Here is a 23,867-nt window from a genome sequence, read left to right on the forward strand (position 1 = left end):
ACAAAAATAACTGGTTATACCTCACACTCACAGATACCTCCCATCTCGCAGATACCCCCCCTCACAGATACCTCCCACCCACAAATACCTCCCACCCCACTTACAGATACCTCCCACTTTCAGACACCTTCTACTTATTAACTAGATGGACGTAGAGAATCAAAGGTTAGCTAACCTGTCTATCGAGTGAGTAAACATGTCTCAATATAACTTTAGTGGTAACACACCCGTTCAAAAATATATTGTGGAGAATAAAAAAGATGTAATAATAGCAGAAAGAAGCTTTCAGTTAAATAGATCAAAATGTAAATTTGTATCTATTGGATTAAAGTATGGTGCGGAGTGTATACCAGTGATAACTCTATGCGGTAATCAAGGGCAACGGGTGATATTCACGGAAGAAGATTGGAAAGATTTACTATACTACCAAGGAGTAATTACAAATTATCTGTATACAGTGGGAGATAGTGTGTCTGTATACAGAAAAAACTATAGTGTAGAATTTGAAAAGGAGCAGGAAGCTAAAGTAATAAAAATATCTCAAACTAACTCCTCCCAACTACGATTTTATAATAAATCCATTTCAAAACTATCTACATGAAATTCACACCTATCATTATTTTCTTGTTCTGGGAGAAGTAGTCTAGCTTGTCCCCCACTCACAGATACCTCCTACCCACAAATACCTCCCACCCCACTCACAGATACCTCCTACCCACAGATACTTCCACTTTGAGACACCTTCTACTTATTAACTAGACGTAGAGAATCAAAGGTTAGCTAACCTGTGTATCGAGTGAGTAAACATGTCTCAATATAACTTTAGTGGTAACACACCCGTTCACAAATATGGCGTGGAGAATAAAAAATATGTAATAGTAGCAGAAAGAAGCTTTCAGTTAAATAGATCAAAATGTAAATTTGTATCTATTGGGTTAAAGTATGGTGAAACCAGGTGTCGCTTTTACGAACTTGCACGGTCCCAATATCCCCACCACCAATATGAATAAAAGTAGAAATCTTAAAAAATTCGTAGACGATTATATACTTGTTATTTAATATTTTAAAATCATTCTTCATCAAGATGTTAAATGGGGTAGATGTATTAGTTTTTCTCCTAGGTCTCACATATGTGCTTTGCGCCGATTTCTCTGAAAAAGATGCTATTGTTTATCTAAATAGATATGAACATAATATCGATAATAAAACAGATCTCTCAGCTTCGTTGATTAACTTCCAAGAAAAGTATAATTTACCGGTGGATGGATTGCTTAATAATGAAACTATCAAATTTATGCGTCGCCCACGTTGTCAACACAGTGATAACGATTTTATAGCAAGTACGCCATGGAAGAAACATCACCTGCAATGGTATTTTCCTCAAAGAATGGTTGATGCTCAGAAAGATGCGGAAATGGCTTTTCAGATGTGGCAAAATGTTTCAAACTTAACATTCACAATGGTTACAAATCCAGGTGTGGATCCTCCTGATATTACCGTAACTATGGTTCGTAAAACTCATTATTTTAGAAGAAATTGTATGGGTGGTGATGAATGCCCAACTAAACTAGGTGGAGCTGTTTTAGGGCATTCTTACTTCCCTAATTCCGGCGGAACATGTGTAGAAATCCATTTAGATATAGATCAGTGCTGGCATTTTGGGACTGATTCTACACCCGAAGGTCGTACTAGTTTCCTTATGGTATTAGTTCATGAAATCGGTCATGCTATCGGAATAGCTCATAGTGCTACTCCAAATGCTATCATGTATAGCGTCTATGCAGATGAGATTCGTGTTTTACATGATGATGATATAAATGCTGTGCAATGTTTATATGGAGCTAAAAGTAAATACGCTCCAATCCCAAAGTTCACAAACATGTATATACCAACAAATATCTCAACAACCACAATACCAGCACCTTCTAGTAGGCAGTCAATCCACCCGCACCATACAACGTTACATTTAACATCAACTACAACCATGAAACCTACAACTCGTATACAGTCAATCCACCCACACCATACAACGCTGCATGCACAATCAAGTACAACGACAAGACCTACGACTCGTAAGCAGCTGATCTTCAAAAATTTGTGTGATATTATTCCAGATTTTATGTTTCTAGCCACTGCTCCAGAGTTCCCAAATTATCGATTATATATTGCTCATGACAAATTTATATGGAAACTAGACTTGAATGAAATGATTATTCCATCTCAACCAGAACTCCTTATCGATTATATACCTACACAATTACGTCAGTACACTTTACAACACATTTTTCAAACAAAAAGCGGTGATTTGGTTACAATTGTGTCTCCAAACAAATATTTCTCAGCATCATTCCCTAGCATTCAACTTATTGATAATTTTTCACTTAATATATCTAATAAAGCACGCATCAATGCTATTTTTCAATCAAATGCAGGGCGATCCTATACTTTTTATAATAATATGTCGTATATAGAATTTTCTAATGATTTTATGACTGAGAGTGGTAGAGGTAAAATAAAAGGTCTATTTCCTGGTATACCTGAAGATATTTCTCTCGCATTCCGATGGACTGATGGTCATATTTACTTTTTCCGTCAAAGTAATTACTATAAATTTAATGAATTTACAAGAAAAGTTGTCGCGGGTGGACAATTTAGTTGGGATCTATTTGGAGTGCCTTGTCCAAACGAAAATATCTTATATCAATTAAAGACTCTGCTATCTAAACTTACATCTATATATAGTTAATTGTAAGAAATATGTTTAGTTTTTTGAATATACCTACATTCTTACAACGATCAAGTTTTATGTATTCATATTAATTTCCGATTAAAATTAGAAAATGTCGTAAAAATAGCCGCCTAGCGGATAATAACCGAACTATGACAGCCCATAATGTAGATGACGCAAAAATAAACAACGACGAAAGAAGTGTGATGAATAAATATAAACCGGTTTTCGAATACCGGTTTTGAACTGGAAATGCTAGTTTTAAACTGGTAATACCAGTTTTGAACTGGATATCCTCGTTATTTTCAAGTAGTAACAGATTAGTATTTATATACTGATTAGTATATACTGACTGTGAGGTAGGATAAAACAGTTTTTACCGCTTTATCCCGCTATGCGTGATTTTTTCTAAAAAATAATGATAGTGTTGTACTCCAACCGTCAAGACCTTTCATTAGAGTGGTTGTAAGGTGGTGGTAGGATCAAAAATACAAAAACCTCAAAAATAAAAAATATAAAAAATGAAAAAAAAAAATCGAAAAAACGAAAAAAAATCGAAAAAAAAAATGGGAGAAAACAAAAAACCTCTATACCAGTGTCGGGTAAACTAAAGCCTTTAGACCAGTGTCAGGTGTTTACCTTGACCGGTTATCCACCTTTCTTTGTTTGAGAACTGGTTTCAGAACTGGTATTGCGTCGGGTCGATTTAGAACTGGATCTACCCTACCACTTTGTTTGGTTGAGTTCACTTATAAATTTCAATTTGAGATGTCTGCTCGATTATTCCAGTCTTGTTTTTCACCCGCCGCTGAAATGGATTTAGATGATATTTTGAATTTCGAAACTCTTAAATGTCACACACAATGTGTAAGTGCCGGAAAGCGTGTTCTGTGTGAAGAGTCGGAGGTGCCGCCGTCGAAAAAAAGACGTGATGTATTTAGTGTTGATTCGTCGTTCGTCCCTCCATCGGTATCGGGAGTGAGGGATAGCAGAAAGAGAGCGCCGTCAGAGGAAAGTTATGTGGGGAGCGAAACACTCCCCCTAAATGAGCCACGCAGCGAGATGGGTCGCTTAATTCTAAAAATTAAAAAAAAAATACAGCGGTGGCGGCGCAAACTTTCAAAGTAGCGGCGGAGGTGCACGCTTCTCCAAGCAATTCTACATCAAAATTACACCACTCTACATCTTTCGAAGATATTTCCGACCCTGAAGACGGGACATCTGATGTTAACCCTTCACTTCAAACCCGCAACAAACCCTCTATCGAGGGTTACCCCTCTATCGGAGATATATTAAATATCTCCGAATTGGGATCATCACCTGAAGAGGGGTTAACACAGACACCTATGACTGAACCTCAAGCTGAAGAGGAATTACCGCAGAAACCCATGACTGAGACCCAAGTCTGGGAAAAGGAACTTATATCGAAAACAGAGCCGTCACTCACTAATGTAGTGACAAGAGTTCTCCAAATCCCCAACCGCGCAGAAGCTTACCACCAAGCATTATGTGAGGATTTTAAGGGAGGACTTGTGTCGGCTCTTGAACGTCATCAAGACCGCATTCAGAAAAGGTTAAATGAGAATATAAAGGATAGTGAACTCCTTAAAAAAGCCATCCAAAACATTTTTTTATACGCTGAAAAAATTTCCGAGGCTTTTCACGAGGAAAAAATCCGGCTCACACAGGATCTCATCAATATAAAAGCTTCCCTGGCTGATGTTGTGAGATCAGATTCTCGAGGTAAGAATTTTTAATTATAATATGTTGCAACAATTTTACTAATAAAATGTACAGCAATGCTAATAATGACAATCACAATACTGATAATGTTTTCCATGAATTTTTACAAACGAAAATTAAATTTATTCTCTATTACGAAATTTTAATTTATTCTTCATTAAGCGTGATCATTAATTTTTGTACACCATTATAATATTTTAATTTGTTCTACATCTTGCTATAGTAATTACTAACTATTTAGTAATTATTTTTTCACCAATTTTAACAAATTGACAAAATTACTTACTAAAATCACTATCTAATTGTGTCTGAGTTTAGCGAACCGACTATACTAACAAAATTTAGAGCAATGCTAATATTAACAATTACAATACTGATTATGTTTTTACGAAATTTTAATTTATTCTTCATTAAGTGTGATCATTAATTTTTGTACACCATTATGATATTTTAATTTGTTCTACATGTTGCTGTAGTAATTATTAACTATTTAGTAATTATTTTTTCACCAATTTTAACAAACTGACAAAATGACTTACTAAAATCACTAGCCAATTGTGTCTGAGCTAACAAAATTTAGAGCAATGCTAATAATAACAATTACAATACTGATTATGTTTTTCGTTTGTTACAGACTTATTCATCAAAAATGTCGCTGGTGATGTCCTGAGATGCGGGATGAGGGTGCATAAAGCAGTATATGTTGTGAAAGTTTTTATACAATTTTTTACCTAATCTATTTACTTTTTACGAGCATAATAAAACAGTTTTTCACGAATTTTTACAAATCTTCTATTACGGATTTTTAATTTGTTCTTCTATTAGCGCCATTCGTATATTAATACAATTTTTTACGTAATCCAACTTTTACTTTTTACGAGCATAACAAAACATTTTTTTACGAATTTTTTACAAATCCTCTATTACGGAATTTTAATTTGCTATAATGTTGTTGTTTGCTGTAATTGCTGTTTTCTATAATGTTGCTATTTCTTTGTTAGAGATTCTACCCCGTAGGTGACCCCTGCGACCCTGTATAGTTAGTATTAATTATTTTTTAAGTGTATATATTGAATCATAGTTTGTATTTATGTTTATTTTTAGTTAGTATTAATTATTTTTTAAGTGTATATATTAAATTTTATATTTATGTTTATTTGTTTATTTTTTAATAAAAACGTATTTAACAATATACATGAGTTTTTCTTACTTTAAACTTTGAGTACTCTTATATTTTATATGAGCTTTCCCTTATCGGTTTCATCAAACCAATAAATTCCTGCCCGGATATCTAGATTTTTTTGTTGTCTACTTACTTATTGCGTGGTGAGAGGTGGTGCCTACGATAAAAATCAAAAATAGTCGCATACACCAAAAGGTATAGCGATGACAATATATTTTTTTTGGTTCTCTATTTTTTCTGCTTTTTCCAATATTCTTTGTTTTGTGGTTTTATTCACCCTTTTTTATCCCAGTTTTCTGTGATGCAACACAGAAAGTGTTGTATCACACAATATCAGTGTTGTACCTCACAATATCCCATTGTAAGGTATTTGTTGCAACATATTGTGTTGTTTAGAAATCATGCTATTCTGTTTAACTTTCTATACTTCTCCTATTTCCCCGTATATCCTCAAAAAATCTATATAACCACTCTAAATTTTCTATATAACCAATTATATTAATTTCTATTCGCAATTTTCTGAGTACCTATATTTTAAGATTAATAATATTCTATGATGTGGTCGATCGGGGCCGAGCTGTTTAATGGATAAAAATGATTGGATATGTAATTTAGTATGTTAACAATTACAAAAACAAGTGGTACCAGATCAATTTTGTTCTGACTATAATTATTAACTAATACAGTGGAACCTCGATAACTCGGATTAATCGGGACCGCGGCCGATCCGGGTTATCGAAAATCCGGGTTAGCCGGAGAATATGGTAAAAATTAATAAAATACGGCATACTTACAGATAAACTCCGTTATAATTGAAATAACATGAAATATATATAGTATTTTTACTACAAAAGCGATATTACGTAGGTCAAAATATTTGACGTAAGAGAACTGTCAAAACATTAGAATGTGACTTTTCATTATTGCCATGTTCATTATAAACATGGCAATAATGAGAAGTCACATTCTAATGTTTTGACAGTTCTCTTACGTCAAATATTTTGACCTACGTAATATCGCTTTTGTAGTAAAAATACTATATATGCACAGTACCTACACATCTAAATTACTAAAAACAGGCAAACACAAACGTAAGCAAACGGAAGCGAATAATACAAGACTCTGTATTACACACAATACCGTCACAACGATGTTATGTTATTTAAGAACAGTGAAAACTAAAGACCATTGTTTATAAAAGAATTTTTTAAATAATCTTTTTTAAACAATGCTAAGACAGTTTGAAATAAAAAGGAATAATACAGACAGGTGCCTGTTGTTTCTGCCGGCGTGTGCAATGAGTCATTTTTACTATCGTATAGTTCAAATTACACAAATACATATTATCTCTCAAATATTATATTACATACATTTTTATCGTTGAATTATGATAATTAACTAAATGATAATTAATGATAACTTGAATGAATGATAATTAACTATTTTGATGGGAAATAAGCCACAATTAAATTGAAAAATAATTTTATTAACGTTTCGACGCCCAAATCGGGTGTCGTTGTCAAAATACAAAATATTGAAAATCAAAATGTTTATCTGATGAAAATCGGTCCGGGTTAGCCGGACTTCCGGGTTATCGGGGGCCGACTTATCGGGGTTCCACTGTAATTAAAAAATTACTTTTTTTATAAATTAAAAAATTCGACCCGGGCACACATAATTTCAAATTTTTTGGATAATTATAAAACAAAAAAGTATTTTATAATTTTTCTCTTAAGTTGACCGTTTTCGAGTTATAAACAATTTAAAACTGAAAAGGGAACGAAAGATGATGATTTTTATGACTCAAAAACAATTTTTGAAATTACGAAGTGCCTAAATTCAAGCTCAAACCTTATTCTCTCAGTTATTGAGTGTTTTGGACTTGTTTCATTTTGAAACATTGTGTTTTAGTTGTTAATGCCCTGCTGTCCATAAGAACCTTCCTCATCAACAATTAAAAAAATATATTTTAGGATTTTAGGATGAAACATGACAAAAAGTCTTATCGGTACATGATAGAAGGTTTGAACTTTAACTTAGGAACTTGTGTTAAATTGAGTTTTTTGAGTCATAAAAATCATCATCTTTCGTTCTCTTTTTAGTTACTCGAGCGCGTCAGAAAATCACATAGGGAAAAACCTTGTACTCTGTAAATGTACCTCTACCATATATATTATGGACTCTTAATACAAGGGGTTCGTTAAGGGGTCCGAAAAAAATCTATCCTTAGAAAAACACGAAATCGTCAGATTAAGATACGGTAAGCTAAGTACAGAACAGTGTATATTTAAAAAAGTTGACGATTTGAGGGACGTAAGGAAATGGGGTAGTCACAAAGTTTCACAAAAAAGCGAATATTTCGCGAAATGAACGTGAGATCGGAAAACTGAAAAACACGTGTTCAATATTTTTCAAATATCTATCGAAAGATACCAAAGACAACCCCACGGAGAGGGGTGGGGTTAACTTTAAAATTTTAAATAGGAACCTCGCGATATTTCGCGAAATGAAAATCACATCAAAAAACTGAAAAATACGTGAATAGTTTTTAAAAACCTATAGAATAACATCAAATACGACCGCCTACGGAGGTGGGGTGGGGAGTTACTTTAAAATCTTAAATAGGAGCTCCCATTTTTTATTACAAATTCGGGTTCCTTACGTAAAAATAAGTATCTTTTATTCTAGACATTTTTTCGACTTGGAATGGAAAAATTCCCACTTTATGGAAAATTTTACTTAATTTTTTTTGTTTTAGACCCTAATCTTCTTAACCCAACAGGAGTCATAACGCTCTAGTAACTGCAAATTTATTATAGTTTCCTCCCCTACTATAAATTACATACCCAATAATTTTTATCCATTAAACAGCTCAGTCCCGATCGACCTTATATCGGATTCTCTACTAAAATAAATTAGAATTTTATTGTTTGCGTTCAAATGGATTCAGAAAATAAATATATTTGTATAGAACTTTTTTACGATATTTAAAAATTATTTTAAAACTTTATCTTATTTAAAAATAAAATACCTTTTTTTAATTTGAAATAAGTAAAACACGTTTTATTGTTAAATTTACAAAACATATCAAAACTAACTACATATAATGCTAACAAAGAATAGCAACATAAAATACTATTTAATTCCTCGGTTACACAAAAGAATTTCCAAAAAATTTGTTAGAATTTCTATCATGAATAATTTCCGGGTATTCACCTCCCTTTGTTGTCTACCTATGTGTGATCGCACACCCACGTTTCTTTGTTCGGATCGGGTCAAGCCTGCTTATTTCCTTCAGAACTAGTTTTTTCACACCTAGTACCATACTCAATGTCAAGCCTGCTTATTTCTTTCAGGACTGGTTTTTTCGTACCTAGTACCATACTCAACTCGTTGTGTATAAAATCAGTTCAAAATATTCTCTCAAGCCATTCAGTCATTCGTAAATTTTCAAAATGGATGCAGAAAATCGTCGCGAATCCTGCGGGTTATCACGAAAATGATTACTTTCGGAGTGTACACAATCGGAAGAAAGTGATATAATTTTTATGGGGGAGAACACCGTTCAACCGTTGCTGCGGCAAAGTGAGGTGCAACGCCTCATTTTAAAAATACAGCGGAATAAAGAAAAAGCAGCGCAGAAGGTGTATGCTCCAGCGGATGATTACACACCCTCTTTTCAATGTGAGGCGACCTCCTCCATACAACGTGAGGTAGTTAAGGTGGTAGAGGAGGTCGAAAAAGAGAAGTCGCTGAAGCTGGAGGAGAAAATATTGAAAGCGGGCGAAGAGACAAAAGAGTTAGAAGAGGTAGAAGAGTTAGAAGAGGTATTGTTCTCGTCGGGGGTGCCGTCACTGCGTTCCGTGGTCACAGCCATCACTGATGATGAGTCACCATGTGACCAGACGCTGGAGGAGGATTTCCAGCACGGTGTAAGGAAAGCGCTTTTACGACAAGCTGAAAGGTTAGAAAACAAATTAAAACATATCCTTGAACAGGATGACCTTTTCAAGCATGTCGCAAATAACGTTTTCCAATACATCGGACAAGCGGCGGAAATTATTAATGAAAAAAAGAAAAAAGCTCTAGCGGATATACAGCATAATAACGAGTTGTTGGATCTAGCTTCAAAGAGCACAGCTAAAGGTAAACAATAGTATTATATAATCTATGTAGTAATTCAAAAAACAACCTTTTTTAAATCAGTACATATTCTACCATAAAGACACTACCACTAAGACTTTTTAAACTACAACATGTAATCACTTCACCACAATATAGTACTGACTACACTTTGCACCCTGATTAGTACCTAAATATTAATTTATAATACTGTTTTGTTTGTTTACAGAATTCTTTGCCAGACGAGAATAATCCTCTCACCCTGGTACACCTGTATCTACGATCTTGTACATAATATTATTGTAAGTCCCAATTTTTTACAATTACATATTTATACAGTAACTCAAAAACAAACCTTTTTAAAACAAAAAAACCTAACTTAAACCACCACTTTTTAAACTATAACATGTAATCACTTTACATCCTGATTAGTAAATATTAATTAATAATATTATGTTTTATTTGTTTACAGAACTCTTTGTCAGCCGGAAATAATTCTCAAACCTTGCCGGCGGCTAGGAACTTGTTTGTAAGTGTGGCAAATTTTTTGCAAACTCTTTTGTATAACCAAGGAATTAAATAGATTTTTACATTAATAAATATTAATTAATAATTTTAAGTTTTTATTTGTTTACAGAACTTATATTCAGCCGGAAATAATTCTCCAACTTTCGTACATCTGCAGAAAGAAACTGGTTTGTAAGTGTGGCAAATTTATGCAAACTCGTTTGTATAATTAATTAAAGGAATTAAATAGTTTTTTATATGTTGCTATTTTTATATGTTTAGGTATAATTTTGATTATATAATTTGCATATTTTTATTTTATAATAAAAAATTTAACAATAAAATGTGTTTTCCTTATTTCAAATTAAAGAAAAATATTTAATTTTTAAAGTTTTTTTCTTCGAAATTCGATCGTTTTTGAGTTATAATCAATTTAAAACGTAAGAAAGGACAAGAGATAACAATCTTCAAGGCTCAAAAAACACAATTAAAAATATTGTTTTCTAATCATCAAGTTCCTAAGTTAAAGTTCAAACCTTTTATCAGGTACCGATAAGATTTTTTGTCATGTTTTATTCTAAAATATATTTTTTAATTGTTGATAAGGGAGGTTTCTTAGGGGGAGCAAAGTATTAACAACTAAGAAAGATGTTTCAAAATGAAACAAGTCCAAAACACTCAATAACTGATAGAATAAGGTTTGAGCTGGAATTTAGGTACTTCGTAATTCCAAATATTGTTTTTGAACCATAAAAATCGTCATCTTTCGTTCCTTTTTCAGTTTTAAATTGTTTATAACTCGAAAACGGTCAACTTAAGAGAAAAATTACAAATCACCTTTTTGTTTTATAATTATCCAAAACATTTGAAATTATGTCGGGGTCGAAATTTTTTAATTTATAAAAAAGGTAATTTTTTAATTATTAGTTAATAATTATAGCCAGAAAAAATTGATCGGATACCACTTGTTTTTGTAATTGTTAACATACTAAATTACATATCCAATAATTTTTATCCATTAAACAGCTTAACCCCGATCAACCGTATCTTAGACTATTATTGATCTTAAAATATACTCACAAAATTACAAATAGAAATTAATATAATTGAAATTAATTCTTTAATCCGGCAACGAATTAATTATATCCAATTACCGAGTGTATTCACGATATGACAACAAAACGACTTTCGTACACGGAGATAAAAACTAGTATCAATAAAGAATTTTAATTTACGTCGATGACCTGCAGGTAAGTACTTCCGAATAAATTAATAATAGCCGACTCTCGCAAGAAACAGGTGTTCAGCTCGAGTTTTCAGTAATCATCTAAGTTAAATTTATCATTCAAATAATAATAATTCGGTACTTTTAAAAGACAAAGGTTATTTCAACATCATTGTGTAGTAACAAGACATAAACTATCTACCGTTTAGGGGGTACTACCCTAGGTAATTCTAACCGTGGAAAGTGGTGCTCGAAAAACGTTCCATTACATTTAACACCCTCGCATAAGGAACAGGTTGAAGTTTCTGAATATAAATAAAATTTGGCCATTTTTTGATGTTAAAAAACAATATTTTCGGTATGGCACTCATGTTCAGCAAGACCATGTATGATTCTTCTTTTCATGTGTGATTTTTTCTAAAAAACAATGATAGTTTTTTAATCTAGGCGTCAAGACCCTTCATTCGAGTGGTTGGAATGTGGGGTAGGATAAAAACAGTTTTTACCACCTTTATGCGTGATTTTTTCTAAAAAATAATGATAGCTTTATACTCTAGACGTCAAGATCTTTCACTAGAGTTTTTGGAATGTGGCGTAGAATAAAAACAGTTTTTGTCGCTTTATTGCATTATGCGTGATTTTTCTAAAAAAAATGATAATTTTTTAATCTAGATGTCAAGACCCTTCATTCGAGTGGTTGGAATGTGGGTTAGGATAGCGGGTTTTGCCGCCTTTATGCGCGATTTTTTCTAAAAAATATTGATAGCTTTATACTCTAGATATCAAGATCTTTCACTAGAGTTTTTGGAATGTTTGGGTAGGATAAAAACAGTTTTTGCCGCTTTATTGCTTTATGCGTGATTTTTCTAAAAAATAATGATAGTTTTTTAATCTAGGCGTCCAGACCCTTCATTCGAGTGGTTGGAATGTGGATTAGGATAGCGGGTTTTGCCGCCTTTATGCGTGATTTTTTCTAAAAAATATTGATAGCTTTATACTCTAGACATCAAGATCTTTCATTAGAGTTTTTGGGGTGTAGGGGTAGGATAAAAACAGTTTTTACCGCTTTATTGCTTTATACGTGATTTTTTCTAAAAAATAATGATAGTTTTTGAATCTTGGTGTCAAGACCCTTCATTCGAGTGGTTTTAGACTGGTTACATAGATTATTTAGGGATATACGGGGGAGATGGTGAGGGGTGAGTAGAAGAAGTATAGAAAGTGAAACAAAGTAATAGGATTTCTAAACATGCAATATGTTGTAACAAATACCTCATAATAGGAAAAAACTATTTATATGGGAAATAAGCCACAATTAAAATGAAAAAAATAATTTTAATAACGATGTCGGGATAGTATCACAGGGTTTTTTCCTGGTTTTCCCTTGTGATTTACTATGAAGTCTCTAACGCGAGAATTTTACTGTCGTTGCATTTGGTTGTCTTTTTAAAGACATATCACGTGCTATAATTTTTTATGACGGATATTCTTGAGTTGGGGTTAATTTCATGTAATCGAATGAACTATCTTTCAGTAAGTCGTCCCAGGAACGCAACTCATAAATATTGGCAATATCATTTTAAAGTCTTCTACTTTAAAATGTATAATATATGTCTGAATTGCCAATATAAATGAGTGAAATTAAATAAATTATTAGAAGAATTTTTTTTGCTTAGCAACAACACTTTAGTTTATTTTAGTAATATTTTGTATTTTGACAACGGCACCCGATTTGGGCGTCGAAACGTTAATAAAATTATTTTTTTCATTTTAATTGTGGCTTATTTCCCATATAAATAATTAATCAAAAAAATGCCACAAGGAAATAGCTTCAGAACAACATTAGGAAAAAACTGGAACAAAAAAAAGGGTGAATAAAACCACAACACAAATAATGTTGTAGAGAGCAGAAAAAAATAGAGAACCAAACCAAAAAAGAAAAATATAATATGATCGCTATACCTCTCGATCTCTTGTCACTAGTAAGATATACTGTATTATGCCACATAATCAAAACATATCAAAAAATCGTAATTTAAAAATACAAATTGCCCTGTTTCAGGATTTTTTCTAACATCACCCCATTCATGAAAAAATGAATTTATTATAACCTTTACGTGCTTACTGTATAGATAAATTATAATAATCTCGGTAACAATATAATGTGATAGCTGTACCACCTCCTATCACGCAACGGATAAGTAGACAGCAAAGAAAAGAATTTATTGGTTTTATTCCTTTGATGCTACGAACAGGTCTCGGTTTTTTATTTTTTGTAAATTTTTACGAACACAAGTAACAAAACTGAACTGATCAAGGTTGTATAGTTTTATACCTTCGGTTTTTTATTTTTTGTTAACATTATTAACAGTTTCTTTTTTATAGCACAAATAGTGTTATTGATATAATGACAATTTAAAAAATTTTATACCTCCCTCCACTATAAGTTTACATATTTATATAAATTATTTTCTGACCTAACTTATTAGTCAAATGCGTCTTGACGATGGTAACTATGATAGTATATCTAGTACTAAAAAGCAATTTGAATACTGTTTACTTTCTTTTAAATATTGGAAGGGTGTGGTTGAACCTGCGTTATTAAGCAAAGCTGCGTTTTACTATACAGGGGTTAGTGCTATAGTTCAGTGCTTCTACTGCAACATTGAAATATATAAATGGAAACCTTACGATATAACAATTATTGAAGATTATTTAAAGTATAGCAACTGTTTCTTTGCAAAAATGTTAGCAACAAAATATCGAACTTTATGGAAAACGTGTAGCCAACAAAGTTTTCACAACGTAGTACTATATTTTAATAATGTGTATTATCTTTTATTTCGGTAATAAATAATTGAAATACCTCACAATAGGGAAAAACTGGGATAAAAAAACGGTGCATAAAACCACAACACAAAGATTGTTGGTGAGATCAGAAAGAAATAGAGAGCCAAAAAAGAAAAATATAATGTGATCGCTATACCTCTCGATGTCTTGTCACTAGAAAGATTATATCAAAAAATCGTAATTTAAAAATACAAATTGACCTGACTCAGGATTTTTTCTAAAATCGATCCATTCATGAAAAAATGAATTTATTCCAACCTTTACATGCATACTGTATATAGATAGATTATATAATATCGGTAAAAATAATCGGTATTTTGATTTGTATCGTAGGTACCACCTCCCACCACACAATAACCAGTTCTCAAACAAAGAAAGGTGGATAACCGGTCAAGGTAAATACCTGACACTGGTATAGAGGTATTTTGTTTTTTTCCTATAATTTTTTTTTATTTTTTTTTTCCTATAATTTTTTTTTCTATAATTTTTTTTCCTATAATTTTTTTGAGGTTTTTTTATTTTTAGTCCTACCACCACCTTCCAACCACTCTAATGAAAGGTCTTGACGGCTAGAGTACAAAGCTCTCATTATCTTTTAGAAAAAATCACGCATAGCGTAATAAAGCGGTAAAAACTGTTTTTTCATCCTACCACCACCACCTCCCAACCACTCTAATGAAAGGTCTTATCGGTTGGAGTACAAAGCTATCATTATTTTTTAGAAAAAATCACGCATACCGGGATAAAGCGGTAAAAACTGTTTTTTTATCCTACTTACACATTCCAACCACTCTAATGAAAGGTCTTGACGTCTAGAGTGTAAAGCTATCATTATTTTTTAGAAAAAATCACGCATAACGCGATAAAGCGGTAAAACCTGTTTTTTCATCCTACCACCACCTTCCAACCACTCTAATGAAAGGTTTTGATGTCTAGAATGTGAAGCTATCATTATTTTTAGAAAAAATCACACATATCGCGATAAAGCGGTAAAAACTGTTTTATCCTACCTCATAGTCAGGAATACTAATCTGTTATTACTTGAAAATAACGAGGATAAATATTTCCAGTTCAAAACCGGTATTACCAGTTTAAAACTGGTATTTCCAGTTCAAAACCGGTATTCGAAAACCGGTTTATATTTATACATCACACTTCTTTCGTCGTTGTTTATTTTGCGTCATACGTTCACCAAGCTTGCTAGAGTGCAAAACTATCATTATTTTTATATAAAAAAACACACATAGCGAGAAAAGCGGTAAAAACTGTTTTTTTCATCCTACTTCCACACCCCAACCACTCTAATAAAAGGTCTTAACGTCTAGAAAGCAAGGCTAATATTATTTTTTAGAAAAAATGACGCCTAGCGCAATATAGCGGTAAAAACTGTTTTTTTCATCCTACCTCCACATCCCCACCACTCTAATAAAAGGTCTTGACGTCTAGAGTGCGAAGCTATCATTAATTTTTTAAAAATCCTTCGTACGGTGTTAAAGCGGTAAAAACTGTTTTTTCATCCTACCTCCACATTCCATCCAATCTAATGAGGTCTTAATGTCGGGAATACTAATCTGTTACTACTTGAAAATAACGAGGATAAATATTTCCAGTTTAAAACCGGTAATGTGTATTATTTTTTATTTCGGTAATAAATAATTGAAATATTTTTATGCATCTTTCTCTTTTAAGTAAAATGATTGTGTCGTAGTTTTAAACGGTTCAACGGTCTAAGCAAAAACAGGTTTCGTAGGTTTTAATCTGATACAGTCGAACCCGCTTGTCGAAATAACCTTCGTGCCAAGTATTCTTATAACCGGGGTATTCTAATAACCGATCATTGGTGACTAGTAGAAACGTTTTGGGTCCTCACATTTCTATCCCTTTAACCAGCATTCTAATAAGCGGGTTCGACTGTATTTAAGGAGGAGGTATGGTTTGAAATAAACTTTTCAAGCATATATTTGTGATTTTTTTGAAACTATGGTACAATTGTTTTATTTTTAAATTAAATAAGCATATTGAGTATAATTTAAAGAATATTCAAAAAAATTTCAAGGAAAAATAATGAAAAATAAACCAACGGTGGTAAATTTTTACAGACATCTCAAAAACATGGATTTTATGGTGGACGTCAGAACTCGCAACTGGATTATGCCAACCAAACAATTCAAAAAGATCTTATTAGCTTATGAGTTTCTCGAGGTAACGTTGTCGAGTTTTTATTTTTAATGATTTTAGAGTTCTTGGTATCACTCGGAAGTCAAACAAACGAAATTTTTTTGTATTAAAAGGGTGAAAATCATCATATTTATTATTGCTTAACAACAAATAAGCATAAAAATAAATATATCTCGACAGCGTTACCTCACGAAATGTGTAAAAAAAAATCTATGCAAAATTTAAACAGAATAGCGTCAAATGTATAGCTGTTCAAGTAATACTCAATTTGAGGGAGAATATTTATCAAACATTTGATTATCCTGGTATTTAGTTATTTGTGATATTTTCTACTTTTAAATGTGATTATTAAACATGTTAAACATTTTATGTTTAATAAATTTTATAAATAAAAGACTTTTATGTTTTAATATTTATTTAAATCTGTTATTGTATACATACATTCTAAGATTTAAACTTAAAAAATCGGGGATATTACTTTTAAAGCTTTTTCAATTCCTTTTTTTTTAAACCTTATTGTATCTATTACAAACATTTCCCAGTACCTTTGTCGTGCTTGATGATAGGTGTATTTCCAAACTCGTTTTGTTGAGATGTTCATTAAAAGTTACTCTTTTCCCAGTTTGTGTAGACATCTTTTAGTACTTCTGGATACACATACACTAATTCCAAGATATTACTTAAATCTTCAAAGCATATGTGGCTTGCGTCAACACTTCTTAACACGTTTTCATAAAAATTACCTGTGCTGTTTCGTAATCGTGGATATAGGCTCTTCAAATATTCAGTAAAATTTCCTTGTTTTAAATGGTTAATATGATGTTGTATAAGCGGTAACACTTCCCATAATTTGCAAATGCTTTCATACCCCAAATATATGTAGGAGTTAGTTTGAGATATTTTTATTACTTTAGCTTCCTGCACCTTTTCAAATTCTACACTATAGTTTTTTCTGTCTATAGACACACTATCCCCCACTGTGTACAGATAATTTGTAATTACTCCTTGGTAGTATAATAAATCTTTCGAGTCTTCTTCCGTGAATACTGCCCTTTGCCCTAGATTACCACATAGAGTTATCACTGGTATACACTCCGCACCAAGGTTCATAAATAGACAGGTTGCATGGTAACTTTCCACCAATCAGCGTCGAGAATCTAATGGCGGGAGTGACGTCACCCAGAATGCTGCATTCAAATTCATTCACTTCACTCATTGAAATAAACTCGGAAAGTAGGAATGTTTTTAATGATTGAAAATATATATGTATATTTAAAAAAAATACGTTTGGATTTTTAATGACTATTTATTTAATATATTCTTTAAAAAATGTCGTAGATACTTGTAGAGTTACAAAAATCATAGAATATAATTGCAATTAAATTTATGCAGTAGAATAGCATTACTACTTAATTAAAGCAGAAGTAGATTCTTTCTTGTGTTTATATATGGGACTAAATCATTCAAATATCCTAGGTATATTGATAATGGGTTGAATACAAATTACTTTGTTAAATGATTTTGAGTAGGTATATAATCATTTTGAATTGGGGATAATGCATGTAGTACATTATTATAAATTCCTTCTAACATGTGTTGTAAACCATGGTGAAAAAGAGATTCAACTAAAGATTTCTGTACCTATCAAAGTTAGTAGTTTTTCCCTTAAAGTTTAACATAAGAGCATCTGATTACGTTAGGTACTGGATTATAATATCTAAAACTATTAAAACATGATTCTATTCAATAGGTACCTGTGAAGTTTTACATTAACAGTAAATTATAACAGAAATAGAATTTCAGTGCAATAAAGGGAATTTTCCCCATTTTATATATTCATTTACTGTATAATTGTTTATTCAAACGATCTTCAGATGGCTGCAGTATTAGTTATAATTTTTTATGAAACAATTAGGTACATATAATAGATCTATTAATATGCTTAATTAGATATATTGTTCAATAAGTCTAAGCAGATTGTAACGTACACAAATGATGTAAACTTGATGTGAAGAACCGCAAGATATTACAGAACTGTATGTGGAGCTTAAAGAAAATGCGAAAGAAATATATAGGGCTAGGCGTCAACGTATATAACACTTCTTGTAAAAGAGTTTTGGATTTAAGTTATTATACTAAAAACACTTAATGATATCTATAGATACATTATATCTCAAGATATAAACACAAATTAAAACACTAACGATATTTAATAACAAAATATAGCCTCCAAACCACGTATCCTATTATGTTTACAAACAATTCGTAAAATTGATCGTCTGGGTGACGTCACGATGACAATATTTCATTTGTCAATGTCAAAGTTACCATACAACCTATGGTATAGGGACCTTGACTCCGCACCATACTTTAACCCAATAGATACAAATTTACATTTTGATCTATTTAACTGAAAGCTTCTTTCTGCTATTATTACATCTTTTTTATTCTCCACACCATATTTCTGAACGGGTGTGTTACCACTAAAGTTATATTGAGACATGTTACTCACTCGATACACAGGCAGCGTTGCCAGGTCGTAAAAAAATATTGCATGAGAAATAATTCCAGAAAGCATGAGATTTAAATTTAAATTATTTGTTACTAGCCGAATTTATGTCGTAAAATTTAGTATAAAATGAATAATTTGCCTTAAAATAGCAATTTTGAAAAAGAACAATAAAATGTTTTGTACTTACTTGCCCAAGTTGAAATGAAAAGAACTAGTTAGTCTGAAACGATTATTTATTCAATGACTAAAATAACAAACATATGAGATAGGTACGTAAAAATAAAGCTATTGCAAAAACATTAATCAGAGTCTGAGTCATAAATATTTTGATTTAGTTTCTTAATCATTTCTTTTGGTATGAGGAAATTTGAACATATAGCTTTATTTTTATTCACCAAACTTTTTGTGTGGAGTATTGCTGTAAGGGTAGAAGTTTTCAGTCTATTTCGTTGTTTTGTTTTATTTAAATTTACAACGGAAAACACTCTTTCCACAGTTGCGCTTGAAACAGGTAAAGTAAGCAAATTAAAAACGAAATTCGTTAGGTTTGAAAAACGTAACCCATTATGATCTGGAGTTTTTATCGATGCGATATATTTCCAAAATTCACAAATGTCGTTATATTCATCTTTAAAATCGATTACAAAATTTCTTAATGCTAACCACTCATTGTCAATTGTTTGAATATCTACATTAAACAAATTGGGACATAATTTAGAAATATGACCAATAGATCTGATTTTTCGAGATCGAATGACTTCTGGATCCATAAACTCCATCTTTTCAAATAATGAATCTTTCAGGGGAAATCTGGAGCAAATTTGTTGAACACTTTCAATGTAAAAATTCAAACAATTGAGTTTAACCTTTTCTAACCTATTTTTATCTAAACTGCTTGAATTTATTTCTGCTGAGAAATACATATCATCCAGTTGCAAAAAATTTCGGGGATTTTTAAAATCTATTTTATCAATACTTTCAGTACTAATAATGTCACTTTTCATATAAAAGTCTAGAATTATTTTAAGTGTATTTGTTATTTCCTTGTAAAGAATGTGAATTTTTGGGGATTCGCTTTGCATTAATTTATTTAAATCGTTAAAAATAGGTAATGCATGAGATAAAAACTCGAGATATAATCGATTTTCTTCCTTGTTAAGTTTCTCTAAAATTAAATCTGCTTGAGTAATGTTATTAGCAACTTGATCAACAAAATAAAGTTTTAGAGCATTATATTGGTTTAAAAGTCGTTTAATGACACTTTCCAATGAAAGCCAACGTGTTTGACTTGGGTGAAGAATTTTAGCAGGAGCAACATTGACAAATTCCTGAAACTCTTTTAGTTCCTCAACTCTTTTTGGGCTATTTGCAAAAAAGTTATAAACCTAAAAATATATTTATTCAAAACGAATTTTTACTTTAATATATTAATATTTACCTCTCTTGTTAGTTGTTCAACTTCTTCTGGCAGCTTTTTGCACGCATAGGAGGCACAAAGGTGAAAACTGTGGCAAATACATTTGACTGTGAATATGCCTGGTATATTTTCTTGTAGTCTACTGACTAATGAATTTCTAATACCCACCATATTACTAGCTCCATCAGAAGCAAAACCAATAAAATTTGTTTTGTAAGGTATATCGTGTTTTGTGAAAAAATTTATGATTTTCTCATAAAGTACAGCTCCTGTAGTCTCTACTACAGGTATCAGATCTAAAAAGTTATCTTCTACTTTATGGTCAATGGCCATTCTAACCACTAAACACATATGCTTAATACAGGAATTATCTGTCGACTCGTCAGCTATTAAACTAAACTTTTTAGTTTTCATGAGCTCAATCAAATATGTTTTTTGTGATGTTCCTGTAACTTTTTTGAGGACCCTAGTTATTTTGGTTCTTCCTGCTTTAATTTTTTTGGCTATTTCCGAATCTTTACAAACAGCATTCAGGTAATCAATTAAATGTTCCATTAAATTCATTGGAAGATTATGTTCAGCCAAAAGTCCTGCTGTACGTATAATGCCTTCTTTCACATTTTCCTCAACATTTAATTTACTCGTGCTCGCTGAAAACATGTCGGCAATATTTTGCTGCCTTCCACTATTTGCTTCAATATTCTGCACAGATTTTATATGTTTACTGGATTCTGAATGTTTAGAAAGCTGTACTTTTCCTGCAGTTATATTAATGTCACATCTACATATTTTACACCTAAAATAAAATTTGTTTAGATATACGTGTACCTAGGTATATTTTGATAAAAACCATATAAATACATATTACATTATTTAACCCTTAAGTACTAACACCCCGTCTCTCAGACGGCTTCACTTGTTGAAAGTGGAATATTTCCCTACCTGGAAAATTTTGACGGTCACCCGTTTATGACTTTTCAAGTTGCGTTGTTATTTAGTAGTATTGAATTCGGCAATTTCCGGGAAGTTGTTATTCCAAAGATATTTAGACTCAAAGTGTGATTTCCATCTAATAGACGGGGTGTTAGTGTTTGTGCACAGTTCGTCATTAAACATAATGTGCCCAGTTGGTCAAAAAAAGATCAAATAAGGAAAAAAAGGCTATGAGGAAACTATTTTGAAATGAATTGATAAGGTAGAACACGACAAAGTCGAATTTGAATCAATTTATAATGAAAATGTTGATACTGACTACCATTGGTACACTGTACAAATTTGAGTGCCTGTCAGTTTTTTTTTGTTTTAATATTTTTTTAAAAAAAATTTATTTTCGTGTTTCTTACTCTTTTCTTAACGAGATTGTAAATTTTTATCAAGATTCTTCAATTTGTTTAATTTTTATCGCACTTTTTTTCAGGAGTAAAAATTCACACAAACAATCCTTCCATTCTTGTTATAATGTTTTTTATTTTGATAACTACAGAAAAACTAGATTAATTACTGTGCTTTTTAGATAATCAATACTTCCAGTAAGTCATCGAAATATTTCTTTGCATTAAAATATTTAACAAAAACAAGATTACCCCTAAAAATGTTAAACCCGTCTGTCAGGCGGTTAGTTAGTGTTTCCGTCATTGATTTAAGCTGTTAGTACTTACGGGTTAAAATTTCTTACCATGCATACATTGTTCCCTTTTTACTGCATTCTACCCAATGGTATCCTGGTAATTTCACCCAATCTTTTTTAAAATGTTGTTTGTAAACTTTCTTCCTTTTAGCTGAGCTAGAGCTAGGTCCAAGTTGGTTTTGGTCAGTTTCAGTTGCACTACCACTATTACTATCACTCATCATTATAAAATCTTTTAACGAATACGAACACCTGTTTGGCACACTTATAATATCTTAAAAACTAAAGATACCTATTATCGTTTTCGGGGATTACCCGACAGGAATAATCAAATTACCACACATTCAATGCGCGACCTTGCCATTTATTTATACCATTAAGCACGATTGACGATGTTGTGAAATGTTGGGATTCAGTTTCGTGGTAAAAGTGTTTATGCATTCTCATACATTATACATTCCTTGTTATTGGGTTGAAAATTTTTAGTGGCATAGTTTTTGTGACATAAGCAAAATTTGTTTATGCTCACTTTGTTATCTGTAGTTTACAAATAATGTTTAATATACCTTTTTTTTGTCACTATGTCAATAAGTTAAAAAGCATGAGATTTTGCAATAAAATCATGAGAGCATGAGATTTCCTTGGAAAACATGAGATCTCATGCTTTTGCATGAGACCTGGCATCACTGTACACAGGTTAGCTAACCTTTGATTCTTTACGTCTAGTTAATAAGTAGAAGGTGTCTCAAAGTGGGGGTATCTGTGGGTAGGAGGTATCTGTGACTGGGGTGGGAGGTATTTGTGGGTAGGAGGTATCTGTGAGTGGGGATAAACTAGACTACTTCTCCCAGAACAAGAAAATAATGGTGGGTGTGGATTTCATGTAGATAGTTTTGAAATGGATTTATCATAAAATCGTAGTGGGGTGCTAACCATATGTTGGTGGGGGTTTTAGTTTATAACACGTTGTAGAGATATGTTATACAGTCGTTCTTCAGCTTCACTGCTAGTAAATAGTATTTACAATGTGGATGTGTTACGTTACCGAAATCGAAGTTATGGATTTAAAGAGTGGTGTTGAAAGCTTACACCAACTTTTTTCGAATTTGGAATTTGATGCTTCTCATGAAGCCATTTATGGTGCAGTACGTCCATCACCTTATTCTTCAGAATTTTGTACAGAATTAGCCAGAAAATATGAAAAAGGTGTTGAAATTTGTGACTTGTATCTTAAAAACCAAATCTGCTTATACGGATTTGTATCGTTACTAAAAGTTGTAGAATTGGATGGTTATTTAATTCGTATAAAAAAATATCTTCCATCTGTTTTATACGGGAGAGAAGAAAATAACGAAGGTGATACTTGTAGTAATGAGGATATTGACGCAGACATTAATGATCTTGAAGATGGTTCAAGTAAATCACAAACGTAATAATATTATAATTAGACTTTATTGTACCAGCGATAGTAATTAATAAAAACATTTTTTGTGTTAATATTTGTTTTATTTTAATGAGGTGAACTCCCACCACATATTCTTAGTAATAAAGCTATCTAAATGAAACTACCTTGTTGGGTGTAGATGGTATAAATGTATTAAATAAAAATAAAGTTGTTACTAATTCTTACCTATTTAATAGACTTTACCTTTACCGGGAGAATTTTTTATCTCGCCCACCCTTCATTCCTCAACAGTCGTTGACTTCTTGACCGGTCGTTGACTTCTTAACTGCTCGTTGACGTGGTTAGTGGTAGGGGGTATACAAAATGGTGG

At 31.9% G+C, this 23,867-nt stretch overlaps 2 protein-coding genes across 2 annotated transcripts; one reads left to right on the forward strand and one right to left on the reverse strand.

The window, feature by feature from the left end:
* Positions 1 to 9,179: 9,179 nt before the first annotated feature.
* On the forward strand, positions 9,180 to 10,694 carry LOC126892505 (uncharacterized). Its single transcript, XM_050662055.1, has 3 exons — positions 9,180 to 10,078; positions 10,249 to 10,305; positions 10,414 to 10,694. Exon 1 carries the CDS (start codon positions 9,203 to 9,205, stop codon positions 9,809 to 9,811), a length of 609 nt encoding a protein of 202 aa, XP_050518012.1. The 5' UTR covers positions 9,180 to 9,202; the 3' UTR covers positions 9,812 to 10,078; positions 10,249 to 10,305; positions 10,414 to 10,694.
* An 8,653-nt stretch (positions 10,695 to 19,347) lies between these two features.
* Positions 19,348 to 22,313, reverse strand: LOC126891268 (uncharacterized). Its single transcript, XM_050660448.1, has 3 exons — positions 22,141 to 22,313; positions 20,487 to 21,261; positions 19,348 to 20,433 (listed from the first exon to the last, which is right to left on the reverse strand). Exons 1-3 carry the CDS (start codon positions 22,311 to 22,313, stop codon positions 19,348 to 19,350), a joined length of 2,034 nt encoding a protein of 677 aa, XP_050516405.1.
* Positions 22,314 to 23,867: the final 1,554 nt, after the last annotated feature.

This window comes from Diabrotica virgifera, chromosome 9 (genome assembly GCF_917563875.1).
Source record: "Diabrotica virgifera virgifera chromosome 9, PGI_DIABVI_V3a".
In the NCBI taxonomy this organism is placed as follows: domain Eukaryota; kingdom Metazoa; phylum Arthropoda; class Insecta; order Coleoptera; family Chrysomelidae; genus Diabrotica; species Diabrotica virgifera.